We start from the raw sequence: 17,879 nt of genomic DNA, 5'->3' as shown, positions 1-17,879 counted from the left end.
GATTGTCCATTTCACTTTCCCTTGACATGGGATATCACGTTACAATTCAGTCTATTTTTTTTACTCAATGTGCTATTGGCTTTGAATTATTTGATATCATAACAATTATTACGTCTAGCACTTGTAAAATAGACTTGACCAGTATGTTTATTGCTTGCCTCAGTCTATGTAAGAATACACAAAAGGTAAGATGGTTTATTAATATGCAAATAGTGCTCATTGTCGTGCCTTTATATAAGCTATTGTTGTTTGGTATAATTGACTATGTTGCATTTTCAATGCAACTTTGTATTATGTTCGACTGATGGAATTTAAATAGGGTGCATAATAGCAAGCCAGGGATTGCTACCTGTTTAAGTTTAGGTAGGCTACAAGGTATTGATGTCTTGATCTACGAGGTGTTTTTGTGGTCATTTACAGGAAAATAGTTCTAGTCAAGTTTGCAAAGGAGACGTAAATCCTAAAGATCCATTGATAACTTACAGACTACGTATTCTGTTCACAAACCATGCTGAGAATCTTCTTTGTAGAAAGAAGAAAGAAACTCTGACTAGAAAAAAATGATTGGCTTTATAATATATCATAAAATGTAAGTAATCAGGAAGGCTGAACAAATGACTAAACACACAGAGTATGCTATAGCAAACCATAGATTCCTCATCTTCCTCTTTGACTTTGGAATTGACGTTGGTATTCTATGACACATAAGTTTTTTTGGAAACGAACAAAAATTTATGCACTGGCGGATGTCATCCATATAGTCGAATCATCATGTCCTAAGTCTAATAGAAAAGGAAAATGTATTTAGCCCCCCTCCCAAAAACTATTGGTACAGCCCGTATCAGTTCATGATTGGGAGACATTGTGGAGCTATTGGTGCTCTAAACAGGTCAGAGGTCAGGCTCAGTTTCCTCATCTCAAGAGATAGCAAAAACATTGCCTACATTACTGACATTTCTGTAAGCCCAAGTGCTTATTATTTCTTGTCAATTGTTCGACTGGACCACATTTATCAAGGCTATTCTTGGCAGACTAGACGGTTGGGAGAGGAAGAAGGTTGGTGAAAAATCTGATATTTCCGTGTTTAATGAGAGATATTTGCTCGTTAGCGATAACGAAAGGACAGTTGTAAATGTCACCGGAACAGGATGAAAGGTCGGGTGGGTTCGGGGAGGAAGTGGGCAAAATTTGAGCCAGAGGCAGTTCGTTGAACTGGCTTTGAAACGACTACAAGTTCTTGTGTACACCACTTTGTACGTGTACAATCACGAGAATATACATTTGATTTGTAGTACATCAAGATGTGATGAACTAGAAGCTGATTTTGTGGCTCGTCATGTTTATAAAGCAAGACAAAACTGTTGAGTACTAAATGGAGTACTTGATTTGTTGATCTTACTTGGTAACTTGTGAGCTTTAGAGTGATGTGTTGTCAAACTGTTCTGACTGTCGGCTAGCTTTGATTTTTGTGGTACAAAAACACAAAAACCAAATGTGGTTGTAGGTACAAGCTATCTAGCCTTACTTCCAGGGACCATACAAATGTTCTTTGTTACTTCAAAACCAAATATATTTGATAACCATGTCTGCATTGGTTAGAAATGACAAAGAACTTTCTTCACTGAAAACATTACTATTTGAAGCATATTATCTCTGTAAACAATGGTGTTTCCTTAGCTGTATATGATTTAATTTTGTCTGGAAAATAAATTGGTGTTTGTGGCTGATCCAGAAGAGAAAAAGTGTGTTGTATATTGGAGTGTGGCCAGGGTTAGTCAGTGTGGATATCCCCCATCCTGTGCAGAAGGAGTGAGGAATAGGAAAATGACTCTGAGTCATTACTGGGGTATGGTGCGGTGTTCTAAAGAATTAGAGTGGGCTGTCTTGAGAAGTTACCGCAGTTGGAGGCGTTAGATGTTGTGGTACCCTTTCAAAATGATCTGTGGCTGAACAAAGTTTGAACAGTGTTAGCTCTGTCTAAGCTAGAAATATGTATATGAAAAGATATATTCTTATATGTACATGTAGCTTGGTGTAGGTGTTCTAAAGAATTAGAGTGGGCTGGCTTGAGAAGTTACCGCAGTTGGAAGACAATAGTGTAAGATGTTGTGGTTCCTTTCAAAATGATCTGTGGCTGAACAAAGTTTGAACAGTGTTTAGCTCTGTCTCAGGCCACACCAATTTAATTTCTTGGTTAACGGAATTTTTAAAAAATATGCTAGATTGGGAAATCAACAGGAAAACAGAATCCCAGAGGAAAGTTTGTACTTTGGTGCACACAATTTCAGGGAGTGAACAGGGTCAGGTGCAAGTTTTCACCCCAGCCTTCTGTTTTCATTGTTTTTTTTTTGCTAAAATTTAAAAAAGAAATTAAATTGGTGTGGCCTCAGCTAGAAATGTACTGTAAATCCATTTAATATTGCGGTTAGTAATTTTCGCGGTTGGAGTAGTTCACAGCTTTTAATTTCAACGGTGGGAACAAACATCACTGTCTCAAACGTTAGTAATGAAATGTTTGCGATGATGAAATTTAAGCCGTTGACTAGTGTCCGTTAAAGTAGCTAGAATTAAGTTACCCTTAACAAATCAAGAATTACAGTACTGAATATATGACAAGATATATTCTTATATGTAGCTTGAAGGAACATTTTTCGACTCTATTGTCGGTGGAATATCTCATGCTATGATGATAAAAAGGAACCGTGCACTGTAGCTTTAGATTAATCCTCCCCCTGCTGATGTAGACTTTCGGCACCAAACATATGTATTGGCTACCGGGTTAGGCAGCAGGGAGAAGGTTAAAACAATACTTGGAATAAATTGTAGGTAATATTATCTTTCATTTATTCCAAGTATTGCAGAATGTATAGTTGCCCCCATTCACAATATGGCCTTTTTGGTTTCTAGTCTAGTATACTAACAGTTACATTACTATATTGTACAGTACCAAAAGATCTTGCTTTATAATCCATCATAATAAAGCAGTGTTTTGACATTTTTGTATCTCTCTGTCTTCCCCATGCATCAAGTTCAAGTTGAAATCATGGCGACCTTGTCTCTTACTCGGTACCTCTGACTCATATGTTTCTTTGTTTGACATTCTTGAAGCTCTTTTGACCTTTCCACGTTTAAGGTCATGATATTAAAAGGAACTGTGATGATATCTCTCCCTGTAATGTTGTTTTTGGGTCTCAGTTCAAATGTAGGTGCCAATTAATTACGGGGTGGCTTTACAGACAACCATCTGGCATTCAGTGATTCTTTTTCTCCATGAAAAATAGAGGTATTGTTTTTGGTCTGTCTGTTTGTGTGTGTGTATTTGTTCAATGTGTTTCCAGATATTTATGGTCAGCATAACTTAAGAACCTCTGGATGGATTTTGATGATATTTGGTATGTGGGACAGGGTATGTCTTGGGAAGACGAAGGTCAAGGTCAATTATTAGCCCCCTGGTGTGTGACCTTGGTACTGCAGCAGAACTTCCAGTTTTTCAATCTTGTGTTCTAGATTCTGGACAAGTCATGATTTTGGGGTGGTAGATAGCTCTTGTGCCCATTAGGTCACACCATTTTAATTTCTTGTTTAACAGAATTTTAATAAAAAATTATGCTAGATTGGAAAATCAACAGGAAAACAGAATCTCAGAGGAAATTTTGTGCAAACAATCTCATGGGAGTGAACAGGGTCAGGTGCAAGTTTTCACCCCAGCCTTTGTTTTCATGATTTTTTGTGTGCTAGAATTTGAAGAAAAAAATCCGTTAACCAAGAAATTAAATTGGTGTCGCCTTATCTTGGTGAAGGAAGTTTTGTTCTGGGTATGTCTGGACTAAGTGTCTTGTTTTGGACATACACGTACTCTTCCAGCATACCTCAAGAAGATTTTGGTGGATTTTGATGATATTTAGCTGTGTGGATTAAGGTGGTTAGAAAGTCTAAGTCAAGATATTTGATTTACAAGTCCAAGCGCCATTCTTTGGTACTGTAGCAGAACTTCCTATTTTTGCCCATGAAACATGAGTGAGGGCAAATGATACCAACCATACTTATATACAATGTACTCCCCTTTCCCTGGCTTCCAATACAGAGTTCAAAATATACATTTCCCTAATAGCATTATAATTCAAAAGGGTGGGCACCACTAGTGCTATGGTGAGATAGATGAATATTACTTTGCAAAGGATTTATGAAATGTTCACAGTGACCTTTACTGCAACTTCTAGGCTTACACGTAGAGTCCTGTGCAGTTTGGAAGGATGTGTACGTGTCATTTGCCATGTTTCGCTTTAGGAAAAAGTCGTTATTTGTATTTTTTGTGACAGCTACATTTGTATAACTATAAGAAAGAAAGACTCTACAACAGTAAAGATAGTGCAGGGTTTTCGCTCGTTCTCATTTAAATGTACACATTTTGTAACTTCCGTTACCGCTTGAAGTAAGACGTTCCTGACGTTAGGATATGTCACATATAAGGTGCCAAACTGTCGTTTTTATGACAACTTAAAACTTTTCTAGCTTTTAAAAACGACAGTTTGGCACCTTATATGTGGCATATCTCAATGTCAGGAACGTCTTACTTCTAACGGTAACGGAAGTTACAAAATGTATACATTTAAATGAGAACGAGGGTTTAGATTCAATACAAATAAGCACAAAGTCAAGTTTTTATTGTTGCAAAAATGATCTTAACGTACATGTTTATGACCTAAATAAAGACAGATCTGCAGTGAACTGTTCAGTCTAAACCATGCTGCACTGTACACTGAATGTGCCGAGATTGTAAGGAAGCGATTTTGGTCCATAAATGCAGACGGATTGAAAGGACATCTGTACAAAGTATGGCACCATTAAACAAAATGGCTCCCCCTAATGGACCAGACCATTCAACAGATGGGGAGACAATGACACATATTTAAACAGATGGGTGCGAAATGGTCGCAGGCGTCAGGCGTTCCTTGTTCCGATAATTGCGACATTTGTCTCTGTTTTCTACTACTTACTGCTATTCGGTGGGAACCTGGGAAGTCAATTTTATAATGGTTTTGCATGTAAAACTTGAATGTGTCATAAAAACATTAAATGCAAGGAATGGTAAACCAGTTACTGTCAATCATTCGCAGACATCAGTGTCTGATGCATGGCGTTTGCAGACATGCATAGGGCTCGCCAGGCTGGTCTATTCTCGCCGTAGACCCTCCTGTCGTTTCTGGTGACCCCCAGCCCTAGGAGTCTATCGAAGATCAGGTCTTCCCATCTACCTCTTGGGCGACCTCTTTGGGTTACTGCAGATAAACTTATTTTTGCTTTAAAAGTAGAAAGGAGGTTTTTAAAGTGTTTTGAACTTGCCGTCAAAATAACTGTAGCACAAAAAGACATAGTACGTTAAATGCAACCCCTACCTGTAAAGATATACCCTGCTACAGAAACAGCAAGAAAACTTGCTGCCCCATGTACCACTAGGCATTACAAGATGAACATAAACAACAACAACAATTGGTACTCTACGACGGGCGAAGTTGTATCCATACGGTACATCATATAGAGGAACATCATATAAGCCATTCTGACCACTGTTAACCTTTCTTTTGTTTCCAGAATGTTTATGTGAACATCAACAGAATCATGAGAATTATGTCAGTAGCGCAGGGAACTTACTGAGGGAAACAGCATGCTACTTAGGGACCTTAACTTTTATACAGTGATTAGCCATTCTGACCACTGTAAAAATTTCCCTTTGTTTTTTCAGAATGTTTACATGAAGTACTACATGAACATCAACCAAATCAAGTCAGTACCACATGTTAAAAGACATAGAAGCTGTCACAATGGGACATTTACCTTTATATATAGTGATAAGCCATTCTGACCAATGTTAACTTTTCTGTTGTTTCCAGAATGTCTTTGTGAACATCAACCGAATCATGTCAGTAGTGCAGGAAACTTACTAAGGGAACGCACGCAGCACGATTCTAAGGGACCATTACCATTTCATAGTGACAAGCTATTCTGACTTCTGCTAAAAATTTCCCTTTGTTTTTCCAGAATGTTTACGTGAACATCAACCGAATCATGTCAGTAGCGCAGCGGCTCGCGGACGCCGGACACTACGCCGCCCAGCAGATACGACAGCAGGCCACCAAGCTTGACCGGGAGTGGAAGACGTTCGCGGGAGGGCTGGACGAACGCAGCATGCTACTCGCCATGTCAGTCATGTTTCACACCAAGGCAGAAGAGGTACGGATTTTTCTAAGTTATCGCAGTCTGTATGTAACAACGTGGGATCAGTGTGGCGTAACGGTAGAACGTTGGGCTCAGAACCATTAGGTTCCGGGTTCGATGCTCGCTGTGTCAGTCAGTCATGTTCCACACTTAAGGCAGAAGAGGTACGGCTTTTTCTACCTTATCGCAGTCTGTACGTAACAACATGGGATAGGAGTGGTGTAACGGTAGAGCATTTGGTTCAGAACCAATAGGTTTCAGCTTGATACTCGCTATGCCCCGACGTTGTGCCCTTGGGAAAAGCACTTTACACGACTTTCCTAACTTGACAGTGGAGTGGCATCTTTGTATTTTACTAATTTCTCCAAGCAGATCTAAAGTTGGCAAAGACTGTATCCAACTGGCAAAAGGACTTGTCATAGCAGATCTCATGTTCGGTGGCTATGACAACTCTTTTTGCCAGCTGGATGTGGTCTTTGCCACCTTTAGATCTTCTTGGAGATTAGTATTTTATCAGCATAACTCAAGAAGCTGTGGATAGATTCTGATGATATACGGTAGGTCAGTATTGGTTGGGATAAAGAAGGTCAAGTTCAATAATGGGCCTCCCAGCGACTTCCTACAGTACTGCAGTGGAACTTCAAAGTTTGAGGCTTGATTTTCTAGAAGTGCTAGGGTTGTGATTTTTGAGTGGTGGATAGCTCTTGTTTTTTGCATAAGATCCCCTTCTTGTGTCCCCAGTACTTAACTCAGGTGCCTGTGTGGACGGAGTCTTGCCAGGTGGATAACCTACCTGCAGATGTAGAGAACCTGGAAGAGTCCATCCACAGACACCAGGGGCTGTACGAGACCATCAACCAGAAGTATAGTGAGGTGGGAAGGACAGTTATGCCTTTGTAGCTTATTGCAATTATTAAACGTGAAAAGCCTACAGACTGTACAGTGTTGCATTTCCTACTTCAGTCACTAGGGGGCATTGTGAAGGGATTCCCTCCAGAAGGACTTGGATGTCAACCTTGTGAGAACTGCACCCTTCATGAGATATAGATTGATGTTCCTTTCATACAGGCTGTTCCTAAGAATTCTAAATTTTTTGCATAGATGGGAAGTATTTATCAAGAACAGGATTGACTGAAAGTTTGAGAGGTGTCAGTTTGTTACAATGGGTGTAACAACTACTTACACATGTACAAAGGTACATGTACATAATTTCACCAGGGTACATAATTCTGACACCCTGAAACGGTTCGACCAAACAGATCTCCAACCCAACATCCCTCATGATGCACTCCTGTATATCTAAACTTTGCATACCAGGGGCTGCTACACTAGAGATACATGTATCTCAAACCCACTGTTTTTCAAAGTGGGGGATTTCTGTAACCTGGCCGAATATTGTTAATGGCGGTTAACATTTTCTTTTTCGCTGCAGGTTTGTATAGATGGGAAGACCCTGTTAGACTCGCTGCAGCAGCCGGTCAGCCCGAGCACGTCCAACTCGATGACGGCGCAGGCGGACTACTCTCAGGCAGCGCAGCGCGTGCTGGACCTGGTGCACGAGATCTTGGAGAAACACCGTCAGCTCGAGGAGGTGTGGCAGCACAAGAAACTACGCCTCAGTCAGAGACTGCAGCTCTGTGTGTTCCAGACAGATGTACAACAGGTGGGTTAAGAAACAAACCTTGTGATAGGCTGTTTATGAAAATGTAAGCAAGAGAAAGCTCCATAGAACCAATCGAAACAATGGAAACTTATCAGTATAGGAAACTATCCCTCAGTCAGCAGCTGCAGCTGTGTGTTTTCCAGACAGATGTACAACAGGTGGGTTAAGAAACAAACTGTGATAGGCTGTCTATGGTAATGAAAGCAAAATAATACTCCAGAGAACCAATTAAAACAAGTGAACATTAAAGATCATGGCAATTCAAGAAATTGAGCCTCATCTTTCAACATCTGTCTCTTAACCTTTTATTTCAGTTTCAATATCTTTACCAAAATCCTGGTAGTGAAATTGAAGGAAATATTTTAAAACAAGAGTTACACATGTGATTACAATTAATAAAGGAACCCTAAAGTTGAGTTTTGAAGTTGCCTTCTATGCTGTTACATGTTCTCTAAATCTTTCAATATCCTTAACCAAAATTCTGATATTAATATCTAAGGAAATATTTTAAAACAGAAGTTTCCCAATGTCCTTAAGATTAGTAAAGGAATCCTAAAGTAGAGTTTTAACGGTGCTGTTCTGTGCTGTTATAGGTTCTCTGAATCTTTCAATATCTTTAACCAAAATTCTGATAGTGAAATGTTTTAAAACAGGAGTTATACATGTAATAATGATTAATAAAGGAAGCCTAAAGTTGAGTTTTGACAATGCCGTTTCTGTGCTGTAACAGGTTATTGAGTGGATAGACGACCACGGCGAGGGTTTCCTCAGTAAGCACACAGGGGTCGGGAAGTCTCTTCATCGAGCACGGGCGCTGCAGAAAAGACACGAGGACTTTGAAGAAGTCGCAAAGGTAGGAAAGTTTACGATATCTTGGAATCCACTCTTACACTTGCTTTGGAAAAGTGACATAGTATGGTTATGAAACTTAATCCGTTTCAAGAAGCCGTTTTTTTTCACACTGTGAATTATAGTTTTGATTCAGCTGCTTAAAGTTGCTAGGAGATAAGCAGTTTCTTGTTGAAACCTCCTCATTTGTAGTTGAGGTGTTGCAAGGTTTTCATACTGTCGTTTGCAGTTGACAATGCATTGTTAGTTGAAGATGCATAGAAAGTACAAAAGGTTGGGAGGAAAATTTGAATCTGACGATATTCACTCCCTGAAACTGCATGCATAAAGACACAGACTTTCCCCTCAGACTCTGTTTTCATGTTGATCGTCCAGTTCAGCATTTTGGTGTTAAATCTGAGACTGTAGAGGTTACATTCTATGATTGTGAAACTTAATTAGTTTCAAGTAGCCTGTATCTATTCACAAATGTATAGTTTTCGATTCAGCGGCTTTAAGTTGCTAGGAAATAAGCGGTTTCTAGTTGGAACCGTCTAATTTGTAGTTAATGTGTTGCAAGGTTTTTATACTGTTGTTTCATCGAAGGCTGATCATATGATGATCATGTGATGATCATGCGACAGGTAATCACCATATTTTGCAACTGCAGGGTACCCTGCGATCAGTTCAAACATTTTTTTCAGGAAATAACTTTTTCTGTGTAGTCAATTTGTTGTCAGTTCAAAGGCTTCATGTGAAGAAAAAGGTATTGTGCTAGATTTTGTTTAATCACCTTGAATGGCACACTCTTGAGAAGTAGGTTAAGTGAACAGGTGTTTCTATAGAAGGGGTAACTCAGTGCTTTGTGTGTACTTTAACCTTCTCCCTGCTGCCTAACTCTGTAACAAATAGGAAATTGGGTGCCAAACAGAAACTTCAGAGTGATAAAGGTTAAGAAAATTCTGTATTATTGTCAGTAAAAGCCATTTTTGACAGCCTTTTCTGTATGATGATGATATACAGATTGAATTTTAGACACATTGTAATGTATAGCAATGCATACTTTTAGCTTGTTCCATTGCAAAACCTGTTTGAGTTTGTCTTTTGTTGGTTGTGTCTTTAGTTAAGCCCAAGTGTAAAAGTAGTAGATAATTCGTGTTTAGATTGTAACAACACTAGCCTTCTCTGCTTCAGAATCTATGCCTTTAAATTTGATGCTAGATTACTCTTGCTATGTGACCCCACGGTTTGTATTCCCATTACAAAGAGATTCAGCCAGGCATACCTAATTTGTTAGTTTTACACTAAATCCCACCAATATTCAATTTACTCAGAGATACTTCCCCAAGTAATGCTTGTTTCCTTAGTGAATGTTTGGGAAGGTTGGCTGAGAGTTGTTTCTTTATTTTGAAGTGAGTAGAAGTAGGAAGGAAGCCCCGTGTGTATTCACACAGTCTGTGTGGTCTTTGATGCAGACATTCTTCTTGGCATGTTTGGAAATGTACTTCAGAAGTTATGTTTTTAAAGTCTTTGTAAAGGATATGTTGAAATATCTCAGTCCACTTTGAGGAAGAAAAGCGGTTATCAAAGTATAGGGTTTGGGTTAGGGTCAGATGTGATAAAAATAGATAAATCTTCAATTTTGGTGTTGCTTTTCTGAATTGATATTAATTCTTCTAAGAATTTGGTCCTCTTAGAATGAAGATTTCAAAGGTTTTGGTTAAAGAATAACAATTGTAGATTATGAATATGAAGCATCGTTACAGTATTGTATATTCTAAAGAATGACTGGAATTACAATGAATTTAGGTAATGAATTAAGGGCATTACCTGCTGGAATATTCAATTTGCTGTTCCTAAGTTTCTGAATCATAATATTATATATTATATATCTAAAATATGTTACCTGTTGAGAGTGTTGTAATTAGGCATAATAGACTTCCTTTGATTAGAACTTCGAGGGGTTTTCTAGAATGATCCGTTTTGGCGACAGACTGAGATTGTTTCTTCAGTATCAGTTCTGTGGAGTTCTGTTGGACCAATGCGCCAATGTTTGCCCAAGCTTTGTTTGGGAGATCTCTTTTGGTGCTGTGTGAACCGTGAGCGGGGCATTGTGGCCGGTGACGTAGAATGACACTGGAGGCGTGCGGCATGCTTTTTCTTGTGCTTTCCTGATACTGCCTTTCTGGTGACAGTAATGTAAGTGTGTTAGGCCTTATATTTCTTATAATGTAACCAAATTTGTGCAGCTTGTTTGTTTCCATATGTCAGTATGTATGTGGTGTTGGTTAGGATACATGTAGATATACTATTGTGAGAGGGTGTGGGTAGGGTCCTGTAGAAGCTTGTATGAATGCATGCTAGTGTATTGCTTGCTTAGCCTTACATTTCTTATAGTGTAACCAAATTTGTGCAGCTTAGTTGTTTCTATATCATATATATATATGCCAGTATGTATGTGGTATATTGGTTAGGATAGGTGTACTGTAGTGAGAGGGTGTGGGTAGGGCCTTGTAGAATCTTGTTTGAATGCGTGTGAGCGTAGTGCGCACTAGAGTGGAAGCGTGGACAAACCTGGAGGCCTGAGTTTGATTCCCATTTTGGCTGATATGCACAGATACCTGAGCCACTGTTGTTAAAGCTCAGTAGCTACAACTGTGGCTTCACTCAATGATTATTGACTGTACAAACTCTAACCATACCTAACTTTTTACTTGTTGCATGGTTGGTACAGTGCTATATATAATGTACATTACATATACACACGCTCAGTGGAAGAACGCTATAAAGTGTCATAATTCTGAGTAAACAGATCATACAGGTGTCATGTGTTTCGATGGGGGAGGGGTGACATTTGATAGGCACTTCTTGTAAACACAGAACAGGTCCCGGAAATTCTCCTATGACATTTACCATTTGCACAGTCGGAGTGAAGTCAGCATGACAGCTTTTCCTTCCATTTCCCTGAATGGCTGTGTTGAATATCTTTTTATCAGAGGTGACAGTTATCCTCGTAGTCAATGGTATCTTTTGAATTACGTTTTCACTCTGGTTAACATATTGTGTTGACTACAGTTGGTTCTAGCAGTCATTCATGGTATGTACAATACCAGCCTCTCTCCCTTTTATCCAGCTTTTGCGAATTTCAATGAATCTAATCTTTTCTCCATTTTCTTCTACCTTTTATATGTTGTATTTTCGGAAAGTAGTTGTCCTTTTTAGGTAAGGTCACATACTTTCAGTGTCATCAACAATGTATACAATGGTGAGGGAGGATTAAAATAACTGGAATTTTTCAGCATCCCCCAATGAAATCTGCCACCGTCTTTTACCATGAAACAAGCCTTGATTCCTCATTTACAAAACAGGATTTGTGTAAATTTAAACCAATCAATTACTGTAGATGAAAGATGTGGCCAATCAGGGCTAAAGTGTGTTGATTTTGAAAGCATGTTTTGTTTTGGTTGACTGGTTTGCAATGTCAAGGTCCCACTGGTGGCCATCTTGGAATTTCCGGGTGACCTTTGTATGCTTGGGGTCAAAAGCACTTAATACTACAAATAGTGTAGCAGTACAGGTGTCTTCTGGTGACATTCTTGTACACAGTTGTGAGTTAAGATAAACAGATTGCAAGAGCTTACAATGTATATGCAATGTATGTACCAAATCCAATAATCAAGGTCGAAGATAGATCACTCAGAATAAATGCTTTGCTTGAAAGTACCGGCATAGTAGTACTGGCAGAGTCAATATAAAGCCGCAATGTTATGTAACATGCTTTATTTAAACAGGCCTTGTTAGGCCATAATGATTTGATAGTTTTATCTAAACTGTAACTAAAACACTGCCTCTCTAGCTTTTTTTGTGTGTTATGGTTATTGGGAGCTGCTTTCTCCCAGTTTCTACTATTAGGATGCAATGTCATGCTTTAGTTTACCTCAGTTGATTGAGTATGACTGCTATACCTTTGCCTTACTTATGTGACTTAAGGACTGTACCATAATTTACCATGGGGAGAAGCATTGTACAAATATGTCAAATTTACAGTACATTTGTGTATGGTACATATTCAGTATACAGGATTTCTGTTCAAGCAGAAATATTGTACATTAATTGTAATTGAATTTACCGGCATGTGATGGTAAGATGATATTATAGTAAGTTCAATTCTTTCTTCCCTCTAGTGTAGATATTTGGTTCAGCCCTAGCTAGTTGCCATGGTGACTGAAGTGAAAAGCAGTCTTGTTCCTCCCAGTGGTGTTAACGGCCTGTCATCACTAGATGCTGAGGGGAACCCATTAGCACAAGTACCAGGTAGTCTTACCACATAGGCCACATGTTAGAACAGTTAGTCCTAGCAGCTGATTTTGATGCCAGCTACAATAGAGTCGACTGATTCTGACTGTCCATCACAATTAGCAGTTTAACCAATGACAGCATGGCAATGCGCTGTTTGACCAATGAAAAATGTTGTCTTTATTCTGCATATGTACATTTGGGTAGGCAGGGCTTTGGGATTGGTCTGTTGTACAATCCCTATGTAGCTTTGGTGAATAGTTAGAGTTCTTTCAGCACAGCCATATTTAATTTCTTCATTGACATTTTGCTGCTTTCAGCAACCTCCCACTCGGTGCAATAAACTCTTTGCCACAAGGTGGCGTTGCAGCCAGAAGAATGCAGCCCCAAACATGACTGAGTCAGTATCCCCCCGGCCGTTTCTGTTCCATGTAAATTTAAATGCAATTGTGAAAAGGTGTTAGCTTCAATGTAATTAAGGTGTTCACGATCAAAATTTGATCCACAGAGCTCCATTATATTTTTTTTCATGTCAAGTTCGTTCACATTTCTGTATCATTCCGGACAAAAGTGTGGAATAGGGGCACAACTTGTATCTTTTACAGGGAAGCGAGGGGGAAAATAACATTCACAGGCTTATGACGTCAAACCATCCTCCGCCATCAACAGCTGCTGTCTATGACTGTTTGTAGGACATGACCCAGAATGCAGAGCCTTACTTAGACCACAAAAACATGGGGTAGGGTGTCGGAAATATCACATCAGGGTCTTGGATCTGGCATGCCACAACTTGGACATTGTAGGGATTTATTTGAGCAACAACATAAACATGAAGTTATCACCTTTACCAAGAAGGTTATGATTTTGGGTGCTGTTTGTGTGTTTGTCGATGTGTTTGTGGTGTGGATGTTTTTTTATGATATTAGGTACGTAGGTGGGGGTCGGGAAAATGAAGTTAGAGTTTGATAACGGGCCACCTAGTGGTTTTTTACAGAACTTCAGTGGAACTTCCGGGTTTTATATCTCAGGACATGTTCTGGACATGTTGTGGTCATTGTTTTTCAATACCTAGCTTCAGAATTGGTAGGGCTTTGCAAATGTTTTTTGTCTCTCTATGACATTTATAATTTTGCATAAACTTGCATTGATAATTAGGACTGTCTCAACATATGTGCATGTAGTTTCAAAATTTAGAAACAATATATTATAATAATGATAGATATTTCATCACATAGGAGATGCCATGTATGAGAGGTGCCTACTAGGTACATACATACATACATACATAGCCTAAGACATAGCAATAACAACCACAGGAAATATAGGCACGAGGTAAGTGGAGAAAGACTGTGGTTTGTTGTTTGCCGCTGGGGTGTCGTATGGCTATATACATGAGTATGAGCAGACAGCTCTCTGCAGAGTTTACCCTTACGTCTTTAAGTATTTGCCAAGATCCCTAGCTGTCTTATTTCTTTAAGAAAGCAGAGACTGCGTGTTGCAAGACTTTTAGAATGGCGAGTTTTCAGGTGGGAATGTATACATTTTGCGTATTGTTTTAAGAGTTTGGTTTCAGGGAATGTTTGTGTAGGAGACCATTAAAGAGGGAAAGGTTATGGGGCTAGACTTTGCAGACAATCGGGTTGGTTTGAGTTACTTTGTTATCATTGTAGGAACATAAGGGCTGTTGAATAGACATGTCTGCTCAGGGAATTCTTTTTTTGTAATAGAGCTTGAAAATTTGCTTTGCAAGCAGTATTATTATTATTACAGAGTAAGCGTCAGTGGAAGAGAAATGTTTTGACGTGATCACTCAAGGTAAGAGTGAAATACTACGTTGTACTTGTGGCGTTCAGGTATTTTCGTGCAAGAGATTTTAAGGACTTGAGTTGAGGTTGTTTTGAATCAAGACCAAATTTTGTGTGGTAAGGCTTGAAAACACAAAGAGAGTAGTCTACTTTAGAGCTGCATAAGGGAATGTAATACAATGTAGGTAGGTGTGCATGATTATGTCATTAATCTAAAGGGGCAAGTACAAGGTGTGGTCTGTGGGAAGACCAGTGAATAATCCATGCATGAGGTAATGTTTTTTGGGGATTATCAAGGCTTAAGAATTAAGCATTTTGCTGAGTAGCCCAGACTTTCTCAACAACAAAAAGGTAATGGCTGGATTTTGGTCTGAACTCTGATCCCTAAGATTGTGTTACAAATCAAGCCTTTTCTTAGTTGGGTTTATTACCGGTAACTTTGAATGCTCTCATATTGCCATGATAGCTTATAGACCAGCTTAAGAATAGCCTTTCCCAAGGGCACAATGCCAACGGGACAAGTCAGGAAACCCAGGATTGAGACCCAGGACTTCAAGGTTTTGGGCAAAAACCCTGCCATTATGCCAAAACGGTGACGCCACTGAAAGTGTATTGAAAAGTTGTTGAATGCCCAGAGTGCTGAAAAGTTTAGAAGTACAGGTGGCCCCTTGTGAAACGTCAGTGGGTGGTTTTAGCTGTGTTTACCACGCTGTGAATGGCAGGTGCGGGAAAACCTGTCAAGTCGTCAACATTGGGTCTTGTCAAATCTACCACCAGGCAGCCAGGACACGTCTGACCCCTCGCTGACCCACGGCTGTGTTTTCCCACGTGGGTCGCCACACACCTTTAGACCCACCTGTATACAGGTTAGCTTAGTGTGGAATCGGAGGATCCATATAACATTCACAACATCCCTTTTAAAGGCTTACCTTTCCTTACCTTGCACACAAGTTACATAATCTACCTGTCTTCCATTACTAATCTGTAGAAAATTTACATGTCAAATATCTTTATCCAATTTGTTATTTTCATCCATTCTTTCACTTGATTGTTGTATTCTCTCACTTGATTGATTGTTTTTGGATTTATTCATTCTTTCATTCTTGGAAATGTGGAAACTTCACATAGTTTTGTATTAGAGATGAAAATATCAGGAATTTGGGAAATTGATCTTTTATCACAGTGGGAGAAACTGTAAAAATAGAGGTATTGTAAGAAAGCCTCCATTAGAGTCAGATTTTGGCTGTTCTTTTATGATTGTTGTGGTTCCTTTTTATTATAAAGTGTGAAACTCTCCAAGCTGAATTACTGCCTCCACTTGCAATATTGATGTCTCCTGGGCGGTGTATGTAAATTAGCTGCAAACATGGCTGTCAGCTGACAACAGGGAACATGAAAAAACACTTAACAGGAAATGTGATGTGGTGCACAGAATAGATTTTCTACAGTTGTGTTAAGTACGTGTAGATTTAAGAAGCGGGGCTTGATGTTCTCTCGCATCCTCCTTGTCTTCCTTACTCCAGTCAGAGGTAACATGCTTGTTTTGTACATTGTATAGTTTTGCTTTTAGATATCTTCATGTGACTGTCATGTAACAAATTTTGAGTCCTTGATACTATCAAATTAGGGTAATGTCCGTTAATAAGTTCATTTATTTAGGTTGGTATTCGTTACTGGCTTTCGTTACGTCATTTCAGTCATTCCGCACCCACCATTTTCTTCATAACTTTTTAGCTATAATGTACACATACTTGTAAGCTTGCCATCATGTTGGCATTAGGGTATTTGGCCCTAAACCTAGAGGTCCTGGGTTTGACTCCCCTGACTTGTCACTGATGGTGTGCCCTTGGAAAAGTTTACAGAACTTAACTCACACACCCAGGTAGAGTTAGATGGGTACCTGACTTCAAGGCGGTGGAAGGAGAGGGATGGGCTCCGCCTTCAAATACTGTGCGCTGTGGATAACAACCTACTGCCCATACGGTCTCAAATATACTACCTTTACCTACCTCTATTTTCCTGTCATAAGTAAATATTCATCTGTTCTGTCTTTCTTTCTACCCACCTACTATTTAATCCTACTACTGTAAATGCATTTAAGTTTGCGTGGTTTTTATTTTGCGCTAAGGGAAAATGGAGTGTTCGCTGTGGTTTTGATTTCGAGGCAGTGCTATAGTCACATACTGCTACAGTACTGGACAAAATTGTTCGTGGTAGTTTTAAGTTTGCGATGAAACGGTCGCCGCAAAAACCCGCGAACATAAAATCACCGTGAACATTTCTGCATTCTATTATTCCCTGTTTTGACTTCACACAACAGTCAATGTACATGTAGTTCCTGGACAGCTGTTGTTTTTGGTTCACAAATTAACACGTCTGTAAAACCTCAATCAACCCTGACCTTCTCTCAGGCATCTACAAAATGTAGAGGGCAGGCCTTATAGAGTATGGTACATACTTTGTGTTCCTAAAGTAGGAAGGTATACGAGTATTTAAAACAAACTGTACATAGCTTTCTTCCGGGCTCAGATAACTTTTCTCAGAAAATGTTTTATATTTCCTGTATCATAACACATGCGCTTTAAAGTTCCTCTTTTATAAGAACAACAGGAAGAGAGAGATAAGGAATAATAAGTTGGTGTTGAAAACAAAGATAACTGTACAATATCAATGTTATAACATGTGACACAATACCATATCACAATCTTGTTATAGAGTTTTGATCCTCAGATTTAGAATTAGATGATCCTCAGATTAGATCAAATACAATGTAACAACTCATATCACCATCCTTGTATGTTTTGATGACTTGTCTTGGACCTGTCAATTACTGTTATTTGCTTAACCCATAGACATGCTCTCAATGTTATAAGGTATTCCTGAGAACAAGCATTGCTTGTTGAGAGCAGTTTGTGGTTGTCGGGTGTGGCCACTGTCAGGGCTTTGTTGTCGGGTGTGGACATTGTGCAGAGGTCAATGACACTTGATGAGGCATTGTGGTCTCTTTAGCAGCTTGACCCACATAACATGTTGTGGTTGTGATTTTGAAGGACTTGTTCACATGCCTAGTA

General features: G+C 39.2%; 1 protein-coding gene across 7 annotated transcripts in view; it reads left to right on the top strand.

The window, feature by feature from the left end:
- Nucleotides 1–17,879, top strand: part of LOC136420772 (kalirin-like) — a 168,484-nt gene that overhangs the window by 44,381 nt on the left and 106,224 nt on the right. For 6 of the 7 annotated variants that reach the window (XM_066407874.1, XM_066407873.1, XM_066407872.1 and 3 more), the window contains exons 10-13: nucleotides 6,040–6,231; nucleotides 6,958–7,089; nucleotides 7,649–7,879; nucleotides 8,610–8,732. In XM_066407874.1, the coding sequence (XP_066263971.1) occupies nucleotides 6,040–6,231; nucleotides 6,958–7,089; nucleotides 7,649–7,879; nucleotides 8,610–8,732 (678 nt within the window). Of the gene's footprint in view, nucleotides 1–933; nucleotides 1,057–6,039; nucleotides 6,232–6,957; nucleotides 7,090–7,648; nucleotides 7,880–8,609; nucleotides 8,733–17,879 lie in introns of those variants that run through there. The other variant, XM_066407875.1, reaches the window with a different exon arrangement.

Source organism: Branchiostoma lanceolatum, chromosome 15, assembly GCF_035083965.1.
Source record: "Branchiostoma lanceolatum isolate klBraLanc5 chromosome 15, klBraLanc5.hap2, whole genome shotgun sequence".
Lineage (NCBI taxonomy): Eukaryota > Metazoa > Chordata > Leptocardii > Amphioxiformes > Branchiostomatidae > Branchiostoma > Branchiostoma lanceolatum.
Note: the sequence above shows the minus strand (reverse complement) of the source record. Positions and strands in the feature narration are given on the sequence as shown.